This window comes from Pseudochaenichthys georgianus, chromosome 18, assembly GCF_902827115.2.
Source record: "Pseudochaenichthys georgianus chromosome 18, fPseGeo1.2, whole genome shotgun sequence".
Classification (NCBI taxonomy): Eukaryota; Metazoa; Chordata; class Actinopteri; order Perciformes; family Channichthyidae; genus Pseudochaenichthys; species Pseudochaenichthys georgianus.
Genome location: NC_047520.1, coordinates 9,818,637 through 9,837,844, shown reverse-complemented (window position 1 = coordinate 9,837,844; position 19,208 = coordinate 9,818,637). Strand labels below are relative to the sequence as shown.

At 44.0% G+C, this 19,208-nt stretch overlaps 2 protein-coding genes across 3 annotated transcripts; one reads left to right on the top strand and one right to left on the bottom strand.

The window, feature by feature from the left end:
* Positions 1-688: 688 nt before the first annotated feature.
* Positions 689-8,198, bottom strand: nelfa (negative elongation factor complex member A). 2 transcript variants are annotated; one of them, XM_034106638.2, is made up of 11 exons: positions 7,874-8,198; positions 5,828-5,999; positions 4,996-5,157; positions 4,722-4,811; positions 4,492-4,622; positions 3,864-3,933; positions 3,683-3,783; positions 3,492-3,600; positions 2,035-2,351; positions 1,835-1,934; positions 689-1,467 (listed from the first exon to the last, which is right to left on the bottom strand). In XM_034106638.2, exons 1-11 carry the CDS (start codon positions 8,081-8,083, stop codon positions 1,283-1,285), a joined length of 1,647 nt encoding a protein of 548 aa, XP_033962529.1. In that variant the 5' UTR covers positions 8,084-8,198; the 3' UTR covers positions 689-1,282. The 2 variants fall into 2 exon arrangements, with proteins under 2 accessions (XP_033962529.1, XP_033962530.1); XM_034106639.1 differs by having other exon boundaries at positions 7,836-7,967.
* A 591-nt stretch (positions 8,199-8,789) lies between these two features.
* On the top strand, positions 8,790-17,952 carry nicol1 (NELL2 interacting cell ontogeny regulator 1). Its single transcript, XM_034106175.2, has 4 exons — positions 8,790-8,924; positions 9,129-9,265; positions 9,842-9,930; positions 16,913-17,952. Exons 2-4 carry the CDS (start codon positions 9,154-9,156, stop codon positions 16,982-16,984), a joined length of 273 nt encoding a protein of 90 aa, XP_033962066.1. The 5' UTR covers positions 8,790-8,924; positions 9,129-9,153; the 3' UTR covers positions 16,985-17,952.
* The last annotated feature ends 1,256 nt before the right edge of the window (positions 17,953-19,208 follow it).

Genomic DNA, 19,208 nt, shown 5'->3' with positions numbered 1-19,208 from the left:
CTAATCCTGAAGTCAAATGTAATTTAAGACCCTTTCCATACATTTTAAGACCTCATCGCCACTTTTCAACCGGTTACATTGGCGACACACTTCACCTCACATTTACTATATACACTCAGTATTGATTGTCCTTCCTCCTTATCTTCCAACCATTTGGACGCAGACTTGCATTTCCCCATAACGATGTTGTCAACCGGCGTAAACGGACCTTCGCGCGCTATCAAGCAGTGAGCGTGCGACGTCCTGTTCAGATGACCTCGAACCCAACGGGATGCCATAAATAAACTACACAGAATCACACTACACACCTACGCAGTGATTACATTCAGGCAGACTTTAGAATACAACCTCTTTGGACCATTCATATACTTACTGAAAACAAGCTTCAAAATGTAATAGATTACCCAGTCTGCTCTGGTTAGCTGCCCTCTGTTGTGATTGCTCCACCACTTAGAGATGTCCCGCCCCTTAGCCTATCATATTAGAGCACTAGCTTAATATGTTATCTTAATGATGTCACTATGATTTACAGCTGAACATCTGGGATCTCTGACTTCATTCACGCAATTTTTAAAAAACCTCCCGAATATGTTCATCAGCCTGTCAACATGTCATGTATAGTATCAGGGAAAGCCAAGTTGAAGCACCAACACCAAGCTTCTGCGGAAGAAGGATGAGAAACGCCCCCTGGAGTCTGTTGTCACTTTATTTTCTTCCTTTCTTCGGAAAAAGGATGAAAAACCGAAGAAAACATCAACCGGAAGGCTCCGAACAGAACTTGACAGCATTGAGAAATCTTTTGCGTTTACGGTCACCTCTACGACGACTTCTCGTTATTGTTCTCTTGTCAAACTTTTTTGTCAAACTATGATTCAGTTCTGAAGTTCAGTTTTTCATACAGAAAAATACAGACAGCTCGTATTTTCTCCTTTCCGTGACACGCCTGTACCTCGGAGTACAAATGTTGAAAAGGTACCTGTTGTAAGAACAACTCCTCTGCTCCAACTCGTATAACTCTCACCCCTCCCGAGCATCATTCAGGAATGGGACATAAAAACTGAAACAATAAAAAGGCTAAGGGTAACAACCGAACAAAAAGTACAGAAATATTCTTCAGTCCTGCATCTTGGCGGTGCAGGAAAGGGAGGACCCGTCTCTCCTCGACGCACGAGCGCTGGATTTCGCCCAAATGTGTATGCAAATACTTGTAAACAAGTTTTTTTTTTTATTGAAGCGGGGGATAAGAAATTTGGGATGTGTGACTTTGAGGCCTTGAAGCTCCTCAGGAGGTGTTGGTGATGGGTTTGTATTTCTTGAGACGGGTCCACTGTCCTGTGGAGTAGTTCATTTCGAAGACTGTGTCCACCAGCATGGTGGTGCTGCCGGTGCCGTCCGCCTTGGGGAGAACCTCCGTGTGTTCGCTCAGCTTGATCTGGATGATGTCCCCCTGCTCCGGGCACGGGTTCTCTGCAGGACGGCAGGAGGAAGCAGAGGGTTATCAAAGGGTCCAACAGGTTGGTTTGTTGCGTTAAGAAACTACCCGGGATACTTCCTGTAACTTCCTGCATTTATGCCACTGGTTTTATTTCAATTGAACAAGATCCTGACATCGAATATGACCTCTGACTCATCTCCCAACTTAACCTAATACAAATGTGTCCTAGCTTCGTAGTTCTTTAGGAAACGTTGCAGAGTCACTGTCCTCCTCATTAAGGTAAGAAACGTTGACCTTATGCAGATGTGTGGTTGACCTCTTTGCATTCAGTCAGTCACTGAATAAAGAACAGGCATAAACATAAGAACTGTTTGTAAAGAATTTCATTTTCTCCTGTACCTCTGGATCCTGCCATGAAGCCCAGGATGAGGGCCTTCTCCGGTCTGGTGACCTTGTTGGCCGTCTTGAACATCTCCTGGGCGGCGTACATCTGGTCTCTCTGAGGAGCAGGAACAGCAGAAGGGAATTAAAGATCCATACATTACAATTAAACTATGATTGTGTCTTTGAACCACCAGCAACCTCCACCTCCACCTTACCGTGAGGGACAGATTCTTTTTGGGCTGGGGCTGTGGTGGCGTGGGGGTGGGGGTCTGAGGGGTGCTGGGGGGCTGGGTGGGGGTCTCTGGCTGGCTGGCGGTGGCGGCTGCTGGGGGCCCGTTGCTGGCGGGGGTGGAGACGGGCGTGCTTGGAGACGTGGGGGTCGCGGGGTTGGTCGTGTTGCTGGCGTTGTACATGGGCGTCCTCTGTTTGTACTGGCCCGGTAGTGTTGCCGTGGCGCCGGCGCCCGCTGTTGCCGACTCCTCTGGTTGGCGTGCCGACTGCAGCGTGTCCCGCCCCGACCCACCGGCGTTCGCTTCAGAGGGGGGTGGAGAAGAAGAGACACTGTGAGATTGACATGATGCAAACACCTGAGCTCTGCTAAGCGCCCCGATAAACATTCCTGTGTGTCATTTTGTAATATACCGATTTATAGAAATAGTTATCCACGCAATAAACCATATTTCATTTTGTCTCAATTTACATTATTTTGTTTCATATTCTGTTCTTGTACATATCATATGTGACCTGCTCTATCGTCACATTGACTGTCACCGAGTCATCATTTTGAGAAAAGTTTCCTCTTCTCTGGAATCCATCCGATTGATTATTAGCGGCTACGAAATGATCAAAGTAATACGAAGGAAAACATATTTTCGTTTGGATTACCGGCCTGGGGGAAGCTCGCGAGCGCGTGTTTGTTTCCCGGGGAAACCACTCACGAGAAACACCGGCTGTTGTTGTGCCTGCTGTGACGTTAAGTTACTCCGTTCTCCGCTTGTAATTATGCCGAAGCTTCAAAGTTGTATTTATCACCTGAATTTGCCGAAACAAGTTTAATATTCTGAAAGCCAAGACTTTGTTTAATTGAAACCGGATGAAAACAAACTGTAACGGACCCTGCCGTGTTATCGATGATTATTATACTCTTACATTCATAATTTCAGCCGGAGGGAGGGGGGGCGGCGCTGCGGAAGAGCAGAGTGCGAGGGAGAGCTGTCTTCGTCCCTTTACAAGCTTCAAACATTTATCTATCGTGTGATTTTGGAAATAAAAGGTTCATATTCTGAAAGCCAAGACTTTGTTTATTTAAAATCAAACAAAACACCCGAACCACGAAAAAATTGTTTTTTACGCAAATCCACGTTTATTTTGAAATGAGCCGTTGCGACTTCCGACTGATTTCGACAGAGCGGGTCACAAACTCTATTTACATGCGTATAGACTTTCTGCACCACTTTTTATTTTGTATTTTATTATATGTGTTGCATTGTTGGAGGAGCTCAGATCAGAAGATTTTCATTGCCATGTCTACACTGTAGCTGCTTTGTGCATAGGACAGTAACACATTTGAATCTTGAAATGCCCTCCTGCTCCGTAGGGAGGTCTTTTTCTGCGAGAACATAAAAGCACTTTTTATTTCAGCAAACAATACAGTTCTCTGTGTTCGTCTAACCTGGCTGTGCCTCGGAGCTGGGGATGTAAGAGGAGGAGGGGACCATGCTGGGTGTGGCCGGCAGGTAGCTGGTCGACGGCAGAGGATTCTCGGTCAACGCCCCCAGTTTCTGTCAAACGAAACGGTGTTAGTTACGATGGTCAGAGAGGCGGTCATTTGAGACCATGTTTAAAGGCTTTGCAGTAGAGTACCTGTGCAGACACCAGGCCTGCGGCGTAGTCTGGCGTGGTGTTCTCCACCACCGCTGCGGCTGCCGCTTCTTCTTTGGCTGCTTTCTCTCCCGCCTCCGTTTCTAAAGCAGAAGACACCAACTCATGACCTCATGGTGCAGCTTTAAAATGTGGGCTGGAAGAAGACTGGATATATAGTTACCCAAAGTCTTTCTTCTTCTCTTAGCTTCTCTTCCAGCGCCGACCATATCCAGCTCGGAAATATCTAAGAGCTAAAAAAGGAGGAAAAAGTCCAAAATGATAACACATTTAGGCAATAAAACTAGCCCACAATAAAACTAGCCCACAATAAAACTAGCCCACGATAAAACTAGCCCACGATAAAACAAGCCCACGATAAAACTAGCCCACGATAAAACAAGCCCACGATAAAACCACAATAAAACTAAACCACGATAAAACTAGCCCACAATAAAACTAGCCCACGATAAAAACCACAATAAAACTAGCCCACGATAAAACAAGCCCACGATAAAACCACAATAAAACTAAACCACGATAAAACTAGCCCACAATAAAACTAGCCCACGATAAAAACCACAATAAAACAAGCCCACGATAAAACTAGCCCACGATAAAACCACCATAAAACTAAACCACGATAAAACTAGCCCACAATAAAACTAGCACACGATAAAACTAGCCCACGATAAAACTAGCCCACGATAAAACTAGCCCACGATAAAACTAGCCCACGATAAAATTAGCCCACAATAAACCGACTCAGACTTGAGTTTGATCTTGGAGGGTTTTCTGGAATCTGACTTTACCTTGACCCCCCTCTCCTTGCGCAGAGGCGTCCGTGCCGGGGCGATAGGCGTGCGGTTACTGGGCGGGCTGAACATACTGGGGGCCGTGGGACTGCGGAACGGGGCCTTGTTGGGAATCCCCTTGAGAGGAGCTGAGAGTAACAAATGTATCAGCAACAAGAGTCTGAGTAAAAAGGTCAAAATGATGGTACTTTTTTAGAAGCACTGAATGAAATTGATATTCAACTCACTGGTTGTGTCGATCTTTTTGACCAGTCCTCTCCCTTTGGCGTGAAAAGGCACTCCGGCTGTCTTTTTCAGCTGCTGCGCCGTCTCTATGGCTAGAAGGGAAAAGAAAGTAATGCACAGTGAACAAATAATCAACAAAGTACACGCGCTGATCTTGCACACGGTCGTAAACCATGCCTAACAAGTACAAATAGGCCAATATCAAGCCAAAGGGAAGAAATGACACTGATGCTTCCAAATACTGCAGAGAAATGTATTGGTTGAAGGTTAACTTACATTTCTGCAGCAGCTCCGCTCTGAGTGTCGCACTCTTGGGTTTCCTCTTCAGCTGGAAATGTTTGACGGGGGGTGTAAGGGGTCCCACCAGAGTGGTTAACGCACTTTTGTTCAGGTACTGGCACTCCAGAGGAAGCATGTTCGACGCCTCGCACTCGCCCACTGGTAGGGGGGGGGGGGGGGGGACAGAAGACGAGGGGAAGAGATTAATCAGCAGATTTACAGAAGGACAGATGGAGGATCTAGCTTCACAACCTCACTTGCCCATGTTTAGCAGATGAAAAATGTTAGCAAACAAGCTCGCAAAATATCACTAAATATTAGGATCCATATGCCAATTTTGGCCAGATGGAATAAAAGTTGTATACACACTCTATAAAGGATAAAAGCAACACTTTAGTAAGGGTTTACATCGTTAATGAAAACCTTCTGAAGGCCTCGTGCATAAAGAGGTTAGCTTTTACCAAAAAAGTACCGTAAATACTAAAAAGAAATACATTCATAACATGCCATTTCAAAACAATGACATATGCTCACTATTCCCACACACACCAAACGTTATGACCATATCCACATGTGAGATATTGAACCCCTCAAGCTATTCATAAAGTATCAAAAGACAGGGGTCTGACAGAGAACAAATACAAGTGTTTAGTAGATTCTAATACCCTCTTATTTTCCAGACTGTATCAGAACATTATGTATTAACCATAAGTTCATACTCTGCTGTAATTACACTCTTTGTTCCAGAGCAGCGGGCTGAGTAACACAACATTAGTATTACAATGCTGTGGGTCCACCACAACCAAATACACAGTCACACAGGGCCTACCTTTCTCCCTCAGCTCTCCGAGGATATCCTGCACATTTGGATTCTGCTCCTCCAGGTCCAGGTTGAGAGAGCCGGTCTCTGGGAAGGACTTGAGGATGTCTGCGACCATCAGCACCCAGGGCTCCGAATCCACCGTCGCCAGCTGGATGATCTCCGACAGGGCCTCCTTCATCTAGAGAGGAAGACGGGGTTAGTAATAATACATTTCATTTATAAGCGCTCAAAGACACTTTACAGAGGAGATAAAAAGGAAATAAAACTATTCACACATTCACTAAAGTTGTGTCTGAGTTTTAACACACTTTCGGATCAAGTACTTTACTTCAGTATAATGATGGGGTACTTGTACTTTTCTTGAGTATTTCCATTTACTGCTACTTTGTACTTCGACTCTACTACAATACAGAGGAAAATATTGCACTTTCACACCACTACATTTATTTGACAAAATGAGTTACTCAGACTATACGTGAAACCAAACACAACCACCTGTCCCTACCTGAGGAGGTCATGATAAAGGGAGGACTTGACGTTATTATTGTTTATTTGCAGTTTAATGTCTTGAGCTTTCAGTCATGTAAAACCCAAAGTACTGTCTTTAAGTCTTTTGACCAATGGCAAGAAAATCGCAAATGCATTACATTCACAAGAACAAATACAAAAGGCTGCCTGTTTCGTTTCTGCTGATCCTTCCCAGCCTGTTGCCGTGTCACTTCAGTGAAGCTGAAGATCTCTTAGAGGTCAAATGGCTTCCATGTAATCGCCGATTGATCACCAAGATTTGTATCTGCCGCTTGTGACAAAATGATGCAACAGGATTTGTGAAGCATCTGTCAACTATTATTATTTACATGCAGCTTGTTTACATTGACGACATGTTAGCAACAGTAAAGATCAGAGCGACCTACAGTATCTAAAATAAAGAACACCATCGACTACAATGAAGGCAGACATCTGGCAGCAATCAAATCATGTCAGATCATTTGAGTTACAAGCAGCATTAGTTACACTTCATCTGATTTCCTTGGGTGAAGTACATGAGAGCTCTACTGACTGTACAAGCACAACATTCCTAAACTCTTCATCGCTTGGCAATGTTTGCAGATGAGCAACTTAACCGAATTTTATATTGAAAGCAAAACAAAACAGAAACTAGGGCTGACTTATTGGGGTAATGTAGCCACGCACATTCACTAAAGTTGTGTACATACATATAAGTCTGAGTTTTAACACACTTTCTGAATATGCGTTATTAAATAAGGAAATTGGCTTCACTTTTAACAGCGGTGATAAACAAATGAATCCATCAAAAATAATAATCCAGTCATTTAATACATGATTTTGCATAATAAGTACTTTTAATTTTGGTACTTTAAGTTTATTTTGTTGCCAATTTATTCCTACACTGTTGTTCTTCTACTTTACTTAAGTACAACATCTGAGTATTCGTAGTTTGCAGAAGAAGGGAATTGTGACAGTCTGTCTGTAACACACTTTCTGAATATGCATGACAAATATGACGGGTGTCTAACGTTGAGGCAGTTTATCAAGTGATGAGTGGGACTAGATGCTGGGACCGCCTCCAGCTCGGCCACTCTGCTCTCTTGTGCCCATCCCACCATAATGTCTGAACGAGGACAGCTAGGCTAATGTTTCCCGGTGTCGCTGCTCAACCACTGCAGAAAAAACGCGATTATATCGTCAAGTCGGTCGTTTAGCTAGTTAACGAACTTACGTGTAGACGTCTTTCTCAAGAACGGATGTAAATCGGCCCGGCGCAGGAATATCATGTTATAGTTTTTTACGTTAGTTCGCTAACTATATTAACCGTTGCAAATAATCAGTTAGAGATAGCAAGCTAATGCTAACTAAATAGGTGATTAAGCATGTTTAGACGTTTCACCTGTAGTTAAACACCAACAGAACAAGTAATGCTTCGATTTAGAACTACTAGTCTTACATTGAGCTGACTACTTAGCTGTGTTTTTAAGTTAAAAGCCTACTTTACCTGTCAGGCTAACAGAAAGCTACCGAAAAGCGACCCACCTCGTCCACGGTCCGCCGGGGGAGATGCAGCATCCCGAGCAGCAGTTTCAGCTTCACCGGCGGCGACAAACTCGAAAAGCACAGCCGTATGTTGTCAATTACTGACACAGTGAGGAGAGAAGCGATGCTCGGAGGCGTCCAAAGCTCGTCCGTGGATCCCAATTTGTTGTGAAGCCACAGGCCGGTGTCGCTGTCCTTCATCGACGCCATCTTGGAAAAAGAAGTGTTTTGAGTTCGGGCATTTTAACGGGCCACCTAAGAAAACAGTCAGGACCCCGCCCACACCGGGCTCTTTTGACAACATTGAAGCACACCAAAATAAATAAAAACTGGAAAATACTTTACATGTGGTCTTATCTGATATATGAATGTAATTGCTCTGTTTCACTAATGCAATGCGCTTTTTTATAATATATTATAATGATAACAAATGTCCCCCTAACTCAGGTGAAAGTAGAAATGTTGCATTTAATAAGTATTACGTAGATTGGCTTGAGTGTATCTATATTATTACAAATGAAGCGTATAAGCAACAATGTGACAGCTGTTTGAGCTAGAGCACATGTTTACAGCTTGATACTTAGGACACTTTATAACATAGGCTAATCATATCCCATTATGTGTGACGTTTACTCTCTTTTAAAACATACCACGTTTTTGATCTGAAAAATAAGAAATAACGAGAAATGTTGTATAAAATATAGTGAAGTAGGCCTACAGTTCGATATTTTCCTTTGGTCTGTTTAGGGGTTGCAGAAAACGAGAAAAAGACAAGTACTTCAAAATAATATTAAGTACTTGTACTAAGTACAACTGTTTATTGTACCATTAACCATAAATAAAACAATGTATGGCAGAGTAAATAAATCTGTACAGTTAGTCTATTAATTCTAAGTTTTTCTAGGCTTTTATTTTGAATATTTTCACCGGAAGACTTGATTCTGGTCCCCAAAGCAAATAGGCACACGCATGCGCACTCCCCTACTCCACATTAAACAACCCTTGGTAGGCATTTTGCGTTGATTCTGCAAATATCATCGACTGATTCACGGTAGGATAACACGTAATTTGTAAAATAAACAGAGATTATAGTCTGTGTATTCATACTTTTAAATACATACACATATTAACGGATGAAAACGGGACTATTTTCCAAACAAAGCCAATCAGATGCTGTTATTTCATTGATTGACGGCCGTGTGGAACATTTTCTGTTGATGTATTTGACCAAACACCTGGGCAATTTTATTTCTAGCTCCAAAAGGTAATTGATCAGCACCATGACGTCCAGTGGATATCTGCAGGTAGCGGTGCTCCTTCTGGCGGTGCAGCTCATCTGTCTCGGTGCAGCTGATGCGGATCATGAGACTGGGACTGTCATCCCTGCTGAAAGTAGGTGGATTTAATATAAATAGCCTATGGATTTTTCTCCATGTTCAGTGCAGGTTTATAAATATATGCGTGGTGGGAATCTGCCTCGGTGGTGTTTTCATAGGTCCCCACACAGGTGTCATGGTGGGAATTGTAGGTCATCCTAATTGCCTATTTGTGACAACAAGAAAATGGGCACTGCTACTTTAAGACCCAAATATCATAGAAATGTAAAGGCAGATACCTACGATTTTTTTTCCTTTGCAGGCACCATTTATGATAACAATGGTTAACTTTTGGGTCTGTAAAATATCAGTAATATATTGTACAACCCAAGTTTATCAGATGCCAATTAATGTCTTTAAATGAAATGTTCAGATTTTATATGATAGAGAAAACTCCATATCTGAGAGGTGTAAAAGTGTCATTTTTTGCATGAAAAAGTACCTAAAGGATTATTCGATAACTTTGTAGTTGGCATATACATTTCTAATCAGTGTCGACTATTTGTTGCAGTTCTAGATGTAAGCAAACCTCAGGTAAATATGTCTGTGTAACTAACTGACACGTTTCTGAAAATGTCCCTTGTATTTGCAGGTCGCCCATGTGTGGACTGTCATGCATTTGAGTTTATGCAGAGGGCCCTGCAAGATCTAAAGAAGACTGCGTTCAACCTCGACGCCAGGGTAGGAGAATAAATACTTTCAATATTTTTATTTGAGAAACTGTTAAATGCTCATGATTCATACGCTATTATTATGCTGGATGATGGCTTAATATTGCAGGTTAATTGAAATGCTGTAATTTAACATACATTATAATGTAAAGTTATTTGGTAGAATTCACAATAAAGTCAGCTTCTTTAGGTGAAGTATTTAAGTAATATAAGTCTTCATTTTTATACATTAAATGAACTAGAAATAACTGAATTAAAGGTACATTGGTTATTATGCTGTTAGTACACACAAGAAAAGTTCCTTATAATGCATTAACGTAATAATTATAATGACAATATCACATTCATTTATTATCACCAGACCCTTAGTACGTTTGGTAGAAAAACATAATTTATTGTCAAACAATCACATACTGTTTGACTGAAATGTAAAATAATATTTCCCAATTCAAAACTGAACCTATACAAAAAATAAATAATGATATGTTTTATTTACTCCAGAGAGCACTGCATTTTACTGCTTTAATTGATCATTAGTTCATGCATCTTGTAAGAAAATTATGTTTTAATAAAAAAGGCTAAATAAAGTTCTAGTTTTTTCCCCATAATGCAGCATTGACTAGTGTCTGCACTGTCCTCACAAGCTGCATATAACCCCAACACACTAAAATAGCACAGCAGCATGTATGTTGCTGGAGATGCCGAATCTAGGACAAAAAGCCTGCACGTTAACCTTTTAATGGAACAAGAGTTTCTCCCATGTGGATGTGAGCATATTGCGTAAGAGGACATTGGACTTTCAGTTATTTAAAGGTCACCTATTATGCAAAATCCACTTTTTCATGTCTCTTCTACATCAACATGTGTCCCCTCTGTGTAAAGAGATTCCGAAAGTTTCAGAAAAAAAGATTCTCTCTTTTTTTGTCCTGATCCATTTCTATAAAAACCTGTCTGAAAAGGAGCTGATCAGATTTTGCCCACTTTATGATGTCATAAAGATGTTTTGGCTTGTGTAACCATTAGCCAAAAGAGTGGTGCAGTGACGAGTCCTAAAACCCGGGAGTGAGTTAGCATTTTACCACTTCCGGTTCCCTGGTCTCAGAGCCAATGGGATTTCTCCATAAGATTTTGGAAAATAGCTGGAAATAAGGTCTGTGGTTGACACAAATTTAAGAGACGGATCACGTTTTGTTCTACGACATTAAATACATCAGCAGTGACCCCCACTGGTGATTTTTGAAGAGTTTACGTGTCGATGAAAAACGATGGTTGTTAACTAGTGCTGTCAAAATTATCGCGTTAACGGCGGTAATAAATTTTTTGAATTAATTGCGTTAAAATATTTAACGCATTTAACGCATGTGCAGAATGGCCCGCCCCATACGTGCCACCAGTGGCAGCGCCAGGGTATGGCTGGGGTAGGCTACACCCATACCAAGAAATGGCTTAGCCCCACCATGAAAAATTATGTTAAAGTAAGCAAAATAAAGTCTGCCAACTCCATCCATCCATCCATCCATCTTCTCCCGCTTATCCGTGGTCGGGTCGCGGGGGTAGCAGTTCCAGCAGAGAGCCCCAAACTTTCTTTTCCCTGGCGACATCAACCAGCTCTGACTGGGGGATCCCAAGGCGCTCCCAGGCCAGCGAAGAGATATAATCCCTCCACCTGGTCCTAGGTCTACCCCTTGGTCTCTTCCCAGCTGGACGTGCCTGGAACACCTCCCTAGGGAGGCGCCCAGGTGGCTAGGTGCCCAAACCACCTCAACTGGCTTCTTTCGACGCGAAGGAGGAGCGGCTCAACTCCGAGTCCCTCCCTGATGACCGAACTTCTCACCTTATCTCTAAGGGAGACACCAGCCACCCGGCGGAGGAAACCCATCTCGGCCGCTTGTATCCGCGATCTCGTTCTTTCGGTCATGACCCATCCTTCATGACCATAGGTGAGGGTAGGAACGAAAATGGCCCGGTAGACAGAGAGCTTTGCCTTCCGGCTCAGCTCCCTTTTCGTCACAACGGTGCGGTAAAGCGACTGCAGTACCGCTCCCGCTGCTCCGATTCTCCGGCCCATCTCACGCTCCATTGTTCCCTCACTCGAGAACAAGACCCCGAGATACTTGAACTCCTTCACTTGGGGTAAGAACTCATTCCCTACTTGGAGTGGACAGTCCATCGGTTTCCTGCTGAGAACCATGGCCTCAGATTTGGAGGTGCTGATCCTCATCCCAGCCGCTTCACACTCGGTTGCGAACCGATCCAGTGAGTGCTGAAGGTCGCAGACCGATGAAGCCATTAGAACCACATCATCTGCAAAAAGCAGTGGTGCAATCCTTAGTCCACCGAACTGCAGACCCCCTCCCCCACGACTACGCCTCGAAATCCGATCCATGTATATTACAAACAGGATTGGTGACAAAGCGCAGCCCTGGCGGAGGCCAACCCTCACCGGAAATGGGTCCGACTTACTGCCGAGGACCCGGACACAGCTCTCGCTTTGGGAGTACAGAGATTGGATGGCCCTGAGTAGAGACCCCCTCACCCCATACTCCCGCAGCACCTCCCACAGTAACCCGGTCATACGCCTTCTCCAAGTCTACAAAACACATGTAGACCGGATAAGCGTACTCCCAGGCCCCCTCCAGGATCCTTGCGAGAGTAAAAAGCTGATCCGTCGTTCCACGACCAGGACGGAATCCGCATTGTTCCTCCTCAATCTGAGGTTCGACAATCGGCCTGACCCTCCTTTCAAGTACCTTGGAGTAAACTTTCCCGGGGAGGCTGAGTAGTGTGATGCCTCTGTAATTGGCACACACCCTCTGATCCCCCTTTTTGAAAAGGGGGACCACCACCCCGGTCTGCCACTCCTTCGGTACTGTTTCCGACTTCCACGCAACGTTGATGAGACGTGTCAACCATGACAGTCCCTCAACACCCAGAGCCTTCAGCATTTCCGGGCGGATCTCATCCACCCCCGGGGCTTTGCCACTGTGGAGTTGTTTGACGACCTCAGTGACCTCTCCCCGGGAGATTGGTGTTGATCCCCCGTCATACTCCAGCTCTGCCTCTAACATAGAGGGCGGAGTTGTCGGGTTCAGGAGTTCCTCAAAGTGTTCCTTCCAACGCCCCAACACTCCATCAGTTGAGGTCAACAACGTCCCATCCTTACTGTACACAGCTTGGATGGTTCCCTGCTTCCCCCTCCTGAGGTGTCGGACAGTTTTCCAGAACAACTTTGGTGCCGCCCGAAAGTCCTTCTCCATGTCTTCTCCAAACTTCTCCCACACCCGCTGCTTTGCCTCGGCCACGGATGAGGCTGCTGCCCTTCGGGCCTGTCGGTACCTTGCAACTGCCTCGGGAGTCCCCCGGGATAACAAATCCCTGAAGGCCTCCTTCTTCAGTCGGACGGCTTCCCTGACCACCGGTGTCCACCAGGAGGTTCGAGGGTTACCGCCCCTTGAGGCACCTAGGACCTTGAGACCACAGCTCCCCACCGCGGCTTCGGCAATAGAGGCTTTGAACACCGACCACTCTGGTTCAATGTCCCCAACCTCCACAGGAATGCCCGAAAAGCTCCACCGGAGGTGTGAGTTGAAGGCCTCCTGAACTTGGGCCTCCTCCAGACGTTCCCAGTTCACCCGAACTACACGTTTGGGCTTACCAGGTCTATCCAGAGGCTTCCCCCGCCACTCGACCCAACTCACCACCAGATGGTGATCAGTTGACAACTCCGCCCCTCTCTTTACCCGAGTGTCCAAAACATACGGCCTCAGGTCCGATGATACGATAACGAAATCGATCATGGACCTTCTGCCTAGGGTGCTCTGGTACCACGTACACTTATGAGCATCCTTATGTTCGAACATGGTGTTTGTTATGGCCAATCCATGACTAGCACAGAAGTCCAGTAACAAACCACCACTCCGGTTCAGATCAGGGGGGCCGTTCCTCCCAATCACGCCCCTCCAAGTGTCTCCATCATTGCCCACATGTGCGTTGAAGTCTCCCAGCAAGACTAAGGAGTCCCCTTCAGGAGCCCCATACAGGACTCTTTCCAGGGTCTCCAAGAAGGCCGAATACTCTGAACTGCTGTTGGGTGCATAAGCACACACAACAAGTCAGAGTTTTCCCCCCAATAACCCGCAGACGTAGGGAGGCGACCCTCTCGTCCACTGGGGTAAACTCCAACAACGAAGCACCTAACCGGGGACTTGTGAGTATCCCCACACCCGCCCGGCGCCTCACACCTTGAGCAACTCCGGAGAAGAATAGAGTCCAACCCCTATCCAGAAGTAAGGTTCCAGAGCCGACGCTGTGCGTAGAGGTGAGCCCAACCAGATCCAACTGGTACCGCTCCACCTCCCGCACAAGCTCCGGCTCCTTCCCCCCCAGAGAGGTGACGTTCCACGTCCCCAAAGCCAGCTTCTGCCGCCCGGGTCTGGTCCGTCGAGACCCTCCGCTTTCACTGCCACCCTTCTGGCAGCGCACCCGACCCCATCGATGTTTCCCGTAGGTGGTGGGCCCGCGGGACGGAGAAGCGGAGGTGTTGCCCACGTTGCCTTTTCGGGCTGGGCCCGGCCGGGCTCCGTGGCAAGCCCGGCCACCAGACGCTCGCCGACGAGTCCTCCTTCTGGGCCTGGCTCCAGAAGGGGACCCCGGGCTTCCTCCGGGCCGGGTATCCTCACTTCCTGTGTCGTCTTTCATGAGGTCTGTCAACTCGCGCGGAGTAAATTGCACAGACAGCAGTTAGTAAGATTGATTTCAGTCGCCACGGTTTTGAAAACTTTTGTCACGTAGTGATCGTCTTCTCAATAGAACATCTTTGATAACGGTGTGGTGTTGTTGCAGGAAGTCCCGACGCAGAATACTTTTGCTGTAGTACAGGGCAGAGCCATATAATAGTAATAATATGGCTCTGGTACAGGGGTGCACATAACTGGTACGCAGGTTATGTGCGTAATCTGAAATGCGTACCGTCACTTGTGTCACAAAGCGCATTTGCGTACCGACGTACTTGTGAAGCTTTTCCAGAAGGCGGTTAGATCACCGGACGACAGAGTCGGTCTCCGTGTGCACAGACAGGGCTGCTGTTAAGTCGGTCTGTACAACTAAACGGAACTGTGCCAAAACTACGCCAACCGGCTGCGGAGGGAGACTCCCCCCTTCACTGGAGAACTGCGCTAAAACAGCTGATCACAACGTTCACACTGTGGTCACGAAGTACTCCACTAGCCCCCCCCCCCTCTGTCGACTTTCCTGAAGTACTCCCCCGTTGATAGAAATCAACACGTAATGAATTAAGACCCCACGGTTTGATGATTGATAGGTGTGTGGGTTGTCTTTCATTTTGACATGCAGAAAAATGTTATAATAAACATAGATACTGTATGTTAAATGGATATATCCGCCTTCTTGCATTTATCTTTCCATTCCCACAACAATATACATAAAGAAATGGCATATTTTGGACATAGTTCGAATGGTGATTAATCATGATTAATTAATTTTTAAGCTGTGATTAATCTGATTAAAAATTGTAATCGTTTGACAGCCCTATTGTTAACATGTGGCTGAATAGGACTACAGAAGTTGTCGAGGACGTTGTACGTCATTACGCCGAACACGTAAACACTCCCGCTAAGTTTGTTTGCCCCTGTTCTGCTTGAAAGCAAGTCCCTGCCTCCTGCAAACTGTTCAAACAAACGCTTCAACTTTTACAATTTTGAATCTTTATTTTTGAATATGGATCTTAAGTCGGCGTGACGGTGAAGTCGTGCTGCTGTACTCGACTGTAGTTCGTTTATAGCATAACGTTAGCATTTTGCTTCTGGCGATTAGATTTGTGATTAGAAAATTATAAAAGTAGGGTAGACATGTGGAGATTATCTGGCTGAACAAAACGTGCATTTATCAAACAGCTTCGTTTTCCACAGACCTTATTTCAAGCTATTTTCCAAAATCCTATAGAGAAATCCCAATGCTCTTTTGTCGAGGGAAATCATGCGCAGCTTATTTCCGGGTAAATACGTCATCCCTGCTCCACTCTATAACCAACCAAGGTAACCCCCCCCACATTATCACCTGAATCTCCTCCTAGAGCACCAATAGGCGCTTTCACACCGGAGTACTTTTCCCCGTACTTTTCCCGTTTAGTTCCTGGGATTTTGCGTTCACACCAAAAAGAGAACTTAGTTCAGAGAACTTTTACCCCCTTTTTAGTGCCTGCTAGAGAGGTGGGACTAGCCTGGGGAGGAAAAAGTTCCAATTTCTGATTGGCTGGGCGAATTGCAAACCACGCCCCGTAAAACTCGGAAACGTTTTTTGAAGCTGCCATTGTATTTGCTGGCATTAGCATTATTAGCATTAGCCCCGCGCACCAACGGAGAGAGAATAACTTATGGCAAAAAACAAACAAACATGGGAGCGGTGGAGTGATGAGGAGGTGTCTGCGTTCTGGTGATTTACTCGGAAGTAACTCCTTGGACTTCCGGCTGGGGACTTCGGGTGGCAGTACATGCCGTGAAGTTGTTTGCGGCCTGCCAGTAAACCCAAAGCAGAAGAAGAAGTGACATCAGCGGCTTCATTTACGTAATCTTCCCTCAGGGAACTTATTCCGGTGTGAATGCGATCGGCTCTTACTAAGTGCTGGGAATTAAGTACGTCAAAGTACTTGGTGTGAACCTGTGTTCTTTTTAAGCAAATATCTCTCAGAGGGGCGTGGCTCCTTATTTTCATCTAAAGTAACAGACAGAGAATCAGCACTTTTGAAACATGGCTGAAACAGAGGGGATTATGGGTAATGCTGCAATGATCTGATTGGTGTTTCAGCCAAATACTTGAGACATGTTTTGTATATATCTGACACCTATAATATATCGATGAAAAACAGTATAATAGGGGACCTTTAAGCAAACTGTAACAGTGAGGAGGACAGAAATAGGACTAGTGACACCCTCAGACTTAACTGATGTTTACATGTTTGTTGTTGTTTGTTGCAGACAGAGACGCTGGTGCTGCGGGCGGAGAGGAGGGCTCTGTGTGACTGCATGCCCGTCAACTCTCTGCGCTGAAGACCCCCCCCCCCCTCCACACACTGACACCCACCCTGTTCTAAACCTCTAAACTCATGTACAGCGACCTTCATGTTAACTTATTCACGCAATAGGCACTTTATTTTCCTTTTCTCTCATGTTGTTGTTTTTCCTTATTGGGGATGACTTTTATACCACTGAGGTTTTACATTGTGAAACATGCCTGTGAATTTAGTTTGTCTTCATCGTCACGGGATCTAGGTCAGTTTCTCATCTATGAAGCATAAACTATCTTTTGTACTTTTTAGTATTTGACTGTATAATGTAGATACAGTAGAATGCATCGATAAACTTAACTCGTTGAATGTGTTGTTTGAGATTTCATGTTTACGACGATTATACACATCAAACTGTAGCATCACATGGAATTTATTTATTAACGGCTCAAAATACTTCAATAAAACATAAAAAAATCACTTATTATGAATCGGTAACATTTAAATTATTTAAATTATTTGCTGCCTTTTGCAAAAAAAGTTGGGTAACTAAAAGAAAGTAATATATCTTTTGGAACAAACAATGAAGATTTATTTGTAACGACATCAGAACAAATAATTTGTTATCAGAAGTTCGAACTAATCTTTTTTAATTTTTCTTTAGGTGGAGAAAGCGTATTTGTAAGTCTTGATTTAGCACATCACTGTAGCATGAATTTACAGCACTTTTTGTTAAACTGCTGTTATTGTAGATTGTATGTATAGATTCTGTTATGTACACGGGTTTTCTCTGCCTGACAGAGGTGTATGCAAGAAATAGTGACGAACGATATAGTATGATAAAATGCAATATCGTCGGGGGAAGGTAGGACGGATAGAGATAGAAATAATATTTGTCTTATGGTTGCTTGTTCTTGAACAGTGTACTTTGTTAACATTGTGTCACAAGAGTAAGACGCCACATTTATTGTCTTAATGTTGTACCACTATCAATAAAAAACAATGAATGACCTTTATTTGTTTTGGTCTCTGTTAGGCCTCACAGCGCAGTTGTAGCACTGTGATGACTATGTGTAACTCCACTTCTATAATTGGCTTTAACAAATATTTTTTCTTGATTTATCCATTAATTGTTTGTGTTATAAATTCTCCAATACCTGGAAAAATTAAGTTTACTGTCACAGAACCCTAATAGCGTTTGAGTATAAAGTTATAGGTGGTTCTTTGCATATTTGCTTAAAAAAACACGGTTTCTCAATTGTTATCAATGACAACACTATACCGGCCGCCTTACATACATTGTTATGATTTGTAATTAAAAAGTAGGACATTTTGTGTTTCTCTACTGCTTAAAGCTTAGAGGAAAGCATCGAAAACACTCATTAATCATTTATGTACATTTTTAAGCAAAAACTATTCTTTTACTATTTCACTCTAAATTATTCATCCATTTATCAAATTTTCCAGAAAAAAATAATATCTTGGCATCAGAAAACTATGCAAGTCTTATTTAAATATCTTACGATCAACTTTAGCACTTAGGTAGGTTATGAATAAAGGTGGTAGGTCTCCACCTCTGTACGCATTTCCATCAATGATTATTTATGCTTTTTCAATTTTGAGCAACACCTTGATTCATAGCAGCACTTCCCCTCTGTTCTCTCAGGAGCTGCAGAGCAAGCTGTGTGTGTGTGGCCTAGTATTACTATCCTTGTGGGGACCTAAATCTGTTTACAGTGTCACGTGTGGGGACTCGCCTCCCTTATGGGGACATAATGGAGGTCCTCATGAGGGGAATCATTAATTTTTGGGTGAAGACTTAGTTAGGGTAAGGGTTAGGCATGTGTTGTTAATGGTTAAGGTTAGGATAAGTCTCCAGGAAATGCATGTCAGTCAATGTAATGTCCCCTGAAGTGATGTATACATGGTATGTGTGTGTGGGAGGGGGTGTTACCAGCCACAGAAGTGATGTCTAAGGTCCAGCTGTAAGCTGACCTCACCTCCTCCCACACTGACACCTTTTTAATTATTTAGTTTTAGTCCGTTTATTGAACATGTCAGAAACAAAAACATACAACAATAATATATATATATATATATTCTCCTCTTTTTTTTTCTTCTTTTTTTTCTCTCACTCAAATTAATAATTATAACAAAGTACAAAAAAAACAAAAAAAACAACAATAATAATGCTCAAATAATCTGTCATGTTCAACAGGGGCAAGAAGAAGCTTAAAAAAACTTTTCTGGTCTTGTAGTTTTAGTGT